This window comes from Triticum dicoccoides, chromosome 4A, assembly GCF_002162155.2.
Source record: "Triticum dicoccoides isolate Atlit2015 ecotype Zavitan chromosome 4A, WEW_v2.0, whole genome shotgun sequence".
In the NCBI taxonomy this organism is placed as follows: Eukaryota; Viridiplantae; Streptophyta; class Magnoliopsida; order Poales; family Poaceae; genus Triticum; species Triticum dicoccoides.
Window position 1 is genome coordinate 674912680 of NC_041386.1, and position 7120 is coordinate 674919799.

The 7120-nt window shown below is 50.5% G+C and overlaps 1 protein-coding gene across 1 annotated transcript; it reads right to left on the reverse strand.

Annotated features, from left to right (window-relative positions):
• Positions 1-3468: 3468 nt before the first annotated feature.
• Positions 3469-6857, reverse strand: LOC119287892 (nuclear pore complex protein Nup98-Nup96-like). The gene is made up of 6 exons (XM_037567514.1): positions 6225-6857; positions 5939-6105; positions 5772-5852; positions 5336-5411; positions 5152-5250; positions 3469-4098 (listed from the first exon to the last, which is right to left on the reverse strand). Exons 1-6 carry the CDS (start codon positions 6643-6645, stop codon positions 3962-3964), a joined length of 981 nt encoding a protein of 326 aa, XP_037423411.1. The 5' UTR covers positions 6646-6857; the 3' UTR covers positions 3469-3961.
• Between the last annotated feature and the right edge of the window lie 263 nt (positions 6858-7120).

Consider the following 7120-nt stretch of genomic DNA (forward strand, 5'->3'; position numbering starts at 1 on the left):
GGGGTTTGGGGCGAATCTGAGGTGGGGTGGGGGGTCGGGTCACGGCGTTTTCCGGGGGGGTGGAAGCGGCGGCGGCGGTGGAGGTGGAGGTGAGGTGGGGGGACGCGTGGGGAGGGACGTGGCGGGAGCGCGAGCCGGTGCGTGCGTGCGTGTGCTCGGGTCGCGTAGACCGTGGAGATGTGTAGACGAGGGGTGTCGTGTGGTGACTCGTGTGGCCGGCACGTTAGGATGCGTTTGGTTGAAGGTGTCGTATGAATGGATTGGGACCGTTCAATTTTTTTGAGATTGAACCATTCAATTCATGTGTTTGGCTGAATATAAATGGTGAGCTAATTATTTAGGACGGGACCATCAGTCATGCTCACATAGTCATGCATGCAAAGGGTGGCCATTTGAATCGACCGATTTGGTTGGGTGGAACGGTTCAGCATCTTCATGGCATATTCTTTTTTTTGGCTCGAACCATTCATGTGCCTGCATTGCATACATTTTTCCATCCAATCTGACTATACAAATGCATCCTCAAATGCACCGTATGCATGTTGTTGGGTTGTCTGTGTGGTCTTTTGCCTGCATGGGCGGAACCACACTGCCTGGTGTTTTGTTGCCTGCATGTTAGTGGACAAACCCAAAGCATGGTGTTTAGTTGTATGCAACGCCTGATGTGTGGTAACCTCTTTGGCTAGTTGGTGAGGTTACCACCACACTTCGGCAGCACAGATCATAAGCACAACAGAGTATAAACAAAGTATCAACTAGCATAATTCAGATATAAGCAGTACCACACTTCATAACAGTTCAACGCATAAACCATAAACATGTTCAAAGCAGACTCGGTAGTACGCTCTAAAGAGGTGGCCCGGCCCTACTCCTTGGCGGCGAAGGCTTCGTCGTGCTTCCCGCACTTGTTGACGACCTCAATGCCATCGTCGTCGAAGATGATGACCTTGAGGGTGTCGGGAGTGAGGAGCTTGAACGTCACCATGTAGCCGATCTTGATCTGATGAACGGCTGTGTAGGTGGCCCAACCCTGATCCAGGGTCACCATGTCGTTCATCAGCTTGACCGTCCCCTTCCAGGAGCAGTCGGCGTTGTTCCTGAGCTTGAACTCCGTCGGCACCGCGACGAAGTGCTTGGTGAAGTCCAGAGGCATGGGGATGCACTCAAGTTTCGATGCAAGGATGACCTTGCAGAAGTGAGTTGGCCATCCTCCTGATGGTAGTGGCCGTAGTTACGGCGCTTGTTGCTAGGGGGCTCCTCCATTCCCTCGTCGTCGCCCCCCTCATGCATCTTCAGGTCTTCCTCGGCAGTGGGCGACAACTCAACCTCATCGGGCATTGGGTGAAGAGGTTGCTTGCCCTTGTTCGCCGCTATCCGAGGCTGGTTGTTTTCCGTCCCAACCAAACTATTGTTTGCGCTCTACCCGAGGTTGGTTGTTTTCCGTCCCAACCTAGTCATTGCTCTATGCCCCATCCTTATCCTTTGCCCTTCCTCCCCATAGATTTATCCGCTGCCTAACCATCGTTCATCATTACCCGCGGCCGACTATCAACGCCCCAAGCCCCCAACCAAGCCATATTTTCCGCCGACCCAGCCATCCCCCTCCCACCTTGCCCTCTACTCACTCATTCGCTACAATCAGGCAAACCATCGTCCATTGTCACCCCACGATCAGTCGTTATCGATCCCAACCCTTCAACCAAGCAGTCTCTTCCGCGACGTACCCATCCCTCTATCCCACCTCAAACCCCTAGTCTTCCATCCCCCCCCCAACCAACCGAACCGTCCCAAGCTCCGTCGACCAAGTCATTCCCTCTTCCCCTTCAACAAACCCCTCTTAGAGCATCTCCAACCGTTGGAGCCCTCAAGAACACCATCGAACCAAAAAAGTTGGTGTCTTCGGAGGCCAAATGCTTCATCTGGCCAAAATAGGAGTGCATGGGGAGGGCATCTTCTCAGCCACACCTCACCCCAACCAAAAGTTTGTGAGAAAAATGATTAAGTGGGCCAAAAAAAGAACATGCGGGGGAGACACAATTCGTTGAAACTTCCGCCTACGCCCCCAAGAGCCCTTCAACGCGCTGGGTTTCAACTGGGTTTGCCGGTGCTATTGACTTCCTGGGAGGCGCTGGGGGCGTGGCTGGACTCGCTTCCGCCGGCAACACATTCCCTTCCCACGAGAATTAATTTGGAACCTAAAAATTTATTTATTTTTTATTTTTTTTGAAACAGAGGCAAAAGACTTGCCTCATTCATTAATAAAGGAGGAGAGTTTTAGGGTACATAATAGTGGCTCCACAACATAGCCCGTCCGTCAACAAAATGAAAACAATAACTACTCTCACGACATGATAATGCTCAGGTGCGTAGCTCCTACCGTGACCCAAAATTTGGCTTCATCTTGGATTAGTTTTAGAATGTAGAAGGGCGGCGTTTTCTTCTTCGGAAAAACTCTAGCGTTTCTCTCGTTCCAAATGGCCCAACCAACAAGCATAGTAAGGGAAGCCATGGCCTTCCGGTTCACCGTATTGGGCTTCGACATGTTTGTCCACCAATGTTTGATATTGCGCTCCGCCTGCCATTGATGAATCTCGAGAGCCCCTAGGCCAAGCCACTCCTTTACCAATCTCCACACGCGCAAGGTGAACCTGCACCGAAAGAAGAGGTGTGCGGACGTCTCGTTTGCCCTTCTGCAGAGGGTGGACAGTCCGCAATTCTCCCAACCTCACTTCTCCAATCTATCCGCCGTCCATATTCTGTTTTGAATCGCTAGCCAGGAGAAGAACTTGACCTTGGGAGGTGCCCAAACTTTCCAAATAGTCTTGTTCATGGTCGTCGTCATGGAGCCCAAGAACTGGACCCTATAAGCAGAGGCCGCCGAATACTCACCGTTCGCCTCAAATTTCCAGGATATGACGTCATCAATCTCTGGTGAAAGCTCGAATTGGTCCAGATGGACCCAAAGGTCCACGAACTCCACGATGTGGTTGGTCGTTAGGTTGATGGAAGGGTTGATCTGGCGCACCCAAGCATTGTCTCGCAGTGCATCCCTCACCACCCACTTCTTCCGCTTGGAGGCTGCGAAGATGAGGGGGGCGATATCCTTCGGTTTTTTCCCTCTCAACCATGGTGCCTCCCAGAAGGGCGTCTTCCCTCCATTTCCCACGGTGATGACAGTGGAGGCGTAGAAGAGGTCCATATCCACCTCAGAGCACGGGTTTCCTAAGCCCACCGACAATCTAAAAATTTATCAAGCACTCGGAAATAGCAAATGCGCCCGATAAAGCAGACCCTATATCATTTTCAGGAATGCAACAGGAGACCAAAACAGGACTTTCCCACAGAACCCAAGCACCGCACAATTGCAGCAGAAAGAAAAAGATTTGCAAGACAAAGCTAGCAGAAGAACTACCGAATCATCAAAACATCTTATTTCAAACACCCTCAGCCGAGCACCAGTGCACAAGCTTAACACAGAAAATATCAGTTTTATTAAGCAACCATCCACAGCATCCCCCCCTTCATCAGAAAGCTGAACACTACTGCGGAACCATTACAACTGCAGGCACATAGCTTGTACTTATTCTAGTCTAGGGTTATTCGTGTAACCCGACACCAGGGACATTACAGATAGTAGAGATAACAGCGTACCTTTACAGACAGATCAGACAGCAACACAATAGACTCAATCACAGAATGCATTCGCGGTACAGGGCGCGGACGCGGCGGTAGCACATAGCAGATCACATCCGGACTTCCAGGCCTCCACCACTTTCAGTTTAGCTTCCCACTCGTATCTAGCTAGAGGAGAGGAACGTACCCGGGAGCTGAACTGCTTGCGCAAACCAGCAGCGCTTTATTCATCTGCTCCGTGGATTCGGCCATTCCCACTGCGCGAGATCGCGGGATGAATCGTGATTTCGACCCGCCCATCGCGCCTCCTCGGGCCCCTCTACACCCTTCAGGAGATCGGGATGATCCGCGATGACTTTGGCTTTCGCTGCCCGTTGTCGTGCCTCCTTGGATCGCGCTGTTGCTGCGTTCCAGGGAGCGCCCAGTTCTGTGCAGGCTGCCTGGCACCGTTGGCACCACGGTTACCTGTTGTGAATCAATCAGTACAGACTTGATGGTTAGAGAAGGCAGCGCCATGCAAATGAGTATGCTCACAAATATATAAATGATGCTGCCATGATGTACTCCGTCCAGAAATACTTGTCGGAGAAATGGATAAAAATAGATGTATCTAGAACTAAAATATAACTAGGTACATCCATTTCTTTGACAAGTATTTCCGGACGGAGGGAGTATTAGACAAATCATCTCACCAAGTACAAGTCAATCAACATGTTAAAGAACCACATGGTGTCCGCTTAATCGCAAATTGTAGTTGTAATGCTAGGCAGAACAGCAAATTTGTGCAACAATGCGCTGTTTGTTATCAGGCCCGCAAGTGTATATTCATCTAATTATCTTGCTGCATTCGACCATAACATACAGTAGTCACTCCCATCAATGCATAATTTTCCATCAGTCAGTTCGTCATACTTCATGAAAATGACAACAGCCACATCAACCGTTGTGAACAGGTTATCTGGCACTTCATTTGATCTTTCAAGTCCGCAGTAAAACCAAGTAAACCGAAGTCTAAGCTAAGGAAAGAATTGGAACTGAACCTAGTCAGTCTTTACATCTCATCAAGACAGACCTCACATAACCAAATAATCACCCTGTAGAGGATCATCCAGCCTCCAGGGAGTAACTAGTTTCAGTTTCAAGTCTGATCATGTTAATATTTGCTGAACAGGCACCAAAAACATTTCACATGTTCAACTTCTCAGTCCAACTTCATATTTGAGCAATCAATAATGTCTAACAATTGTTCTCCAGCACTGCAATTGTAATTGATGCCCCACTAGGAAGCTGTTCACATGGAAATGTCCAATCTGACCCCTTTCTACTTTAGTTACTTCAATGCATTTTGTTTGTCATTTCCAGCCCATTTTAAGATGCAGGGGATAAATTTTCTGCCAGAGAAAGAAATGCTGCAACATCTATGTGCAGTTGGTACCATTCTAGTTGAACGGGCAAGTCAACAATGGTGGCATGAAATCTGTGCATGTAACGACAAGACAAGAGATGGATATTGCTTACCAGAGTTGTCACCATTAGATATACCAGCATTTTGGTTCCAGCCTGGTAAGTGTTGTCCAGCATTGCCCTTCCATGATTCTTCAAATCCAGGTAACTCATCTGTATAGAAAAACATTGTTAATGACATATAAGAAGTGTATTGTGGGCACATCAGAGCAGGGAAGGCTAGAAATACAAAACAAACCTTCATTGAGATTGTGCAGTATCTGTGTACTGTCGACCTTCCCGTCTGATTTTAGCTTCCTTGTTACAGAATGTCCCTAAAACAAATTAATGCAATGGAAATGAGCTACGAACTCAAATTCACCGGATATATAACCCTACCTTTAGAGACAATGTATACATGTCACTGCTGGTTCAATTGATTAATACAAGGGAAAATAGCTGCAAACTCATAATCACTAGATATTATAATCTAAGATTCGGATAGTAGAAATTATACATGCCATCATTTCTGATTCAATTGACTATATGATAATCTAACTCTGTCTCATAAAGTGATTGGACTTCAAAATTTATCAATATAACTGATGTTTCAATCCATTGTACATAGAATTATTCAGTATGACTTGATTGTTTAGTAGGTCAATGAACATATTTTCAAGGGGTCATCCGGCTACCTTATCATGAATTCCTCTGGAGATCCTATGAGTGGCCTCTTTAGTGGTAGTGTCTGCTTCCTTGCTTTCTTCGACAGTAATCTGAAAGAAACATAATCAGCACCATTTCTGACCACCACAAAACAGACGAATAAAGTGAACTAGTCCCTCATCAGTAATTTGCCTACCCCATCGCTGCCGCTCCTCCGGGTCTTGGAGGCCGTATAGTAGGCTCCATTAATCCCACCATAAGTCACCGTGGAGCTCTGGTAGGTGAACGAACGCGACTGCGGCTGGCCGCCCCCGTTCGCCCTGCTGGGATCTCGCCTCATCTGGACCTGCCCCCCTTGCATCCCTACAAACACACAGACATGACACAAGATGCAATTTCACATCAGAAATTCAGAACCGCATGGCATCCCAGGAAACAGCACATGAATGAAGAAAGCTGAACCAATCCCAGCACAACCCTACCATCACTCCCATCATCCGGCTCCTGAACATATGCCCCGCGGTTCGCCTGCGGGCCGCCGCGCTCCCCGTCGCCCCCCTCTTCGTCCTCATCAATCTCCGTGATGACAGGCCCCCCACCAGCACCGGTCCTGGCGGGAGCTTGCTCGAGGAACCCATCCCCATCCCCGGCCGCGAACGCGCCGAACATGCCAGGGCCGAACATGCCGGGGCCGCCCATCGGCCCGAACATAGGCCCCGGGCCGAACAGGCCGGAGCCGAACATCCTGCTGCCCCCGAAGGGCTGCGTGAAGAAGGGGTCGTCGAAGGGGTCCCTGCCCCCGCCGAAGAGGCCGGGCATCGGGGCGGCGCCGAGGCGGCCGAATCCGGCGAACGGGTCGCCCGCGCCGAAGGGCCCGTCCCTCCCGCCCCGCCCGCGCTCCATCTCTGCGGCGGGCTCTGCAGGCAGCAGCGAATCACGGCGGTATGAGCAACCCTCGCCGATATAGAGCAGGAATCGACCGCGCGGACGTGTTCGGCGAGGTTAATCTCCGGAGGCGGGGGGAGGAGGTGGCTGCGGGGGCGGCGGGAGGAGGAGGTGGGTGCTGGGGGTCGCCGGAGTTGCTTGCCGGGGACGGCGCTTTAATTCTCGGCCGGAGCGGGGGTTGGTGTGGGAATTGGGGGCGGGGGCGGGACGTGGAGGGATGTGGGTGGGCGGGGCGCGAGGCCTCTGGAAGACTGGAATCCCACGTTTCCCGAACGTTCGGGGCGCGAGGCCTCTGGAAGACAGACCAGGCTGGACCCCTGGGCCGGGGTGGGCGTACGAGGAAGAGGAAAACTCGCCTGCACCCAAAGCCCAAACCTAGTGTTATTTTCTCAGTTCTTTCTGTTTTCTTTGAGTTTTAATATCTCTTCCTGTT

Excerpts from the sequence above, each read along its gene's own strand:
- LOC119287892 (XM_037567514.1), bottom strand. The coding sequence starts at position 6,645 with ATGGAGCGCGGGCGGGGCGGGAGGGACGGGCCCTTCGGCGCGGGCGAC. Across the intron at positions 5,251-5,335 it reads ACTGCACAATCTCAATGAAG|ATGAGTTACCTGGATTTGAA; the intron begins GTTTGTTTTGTA and ends TTTTCTATACAG. Across the intron at positions 4,099-5,151 it reads ATCTAATGGTGACAACTCTG|GTAACCGTGGTGCCAACGGT; the intron begins GTAAGCAATATC and ends GATTCACAACAG.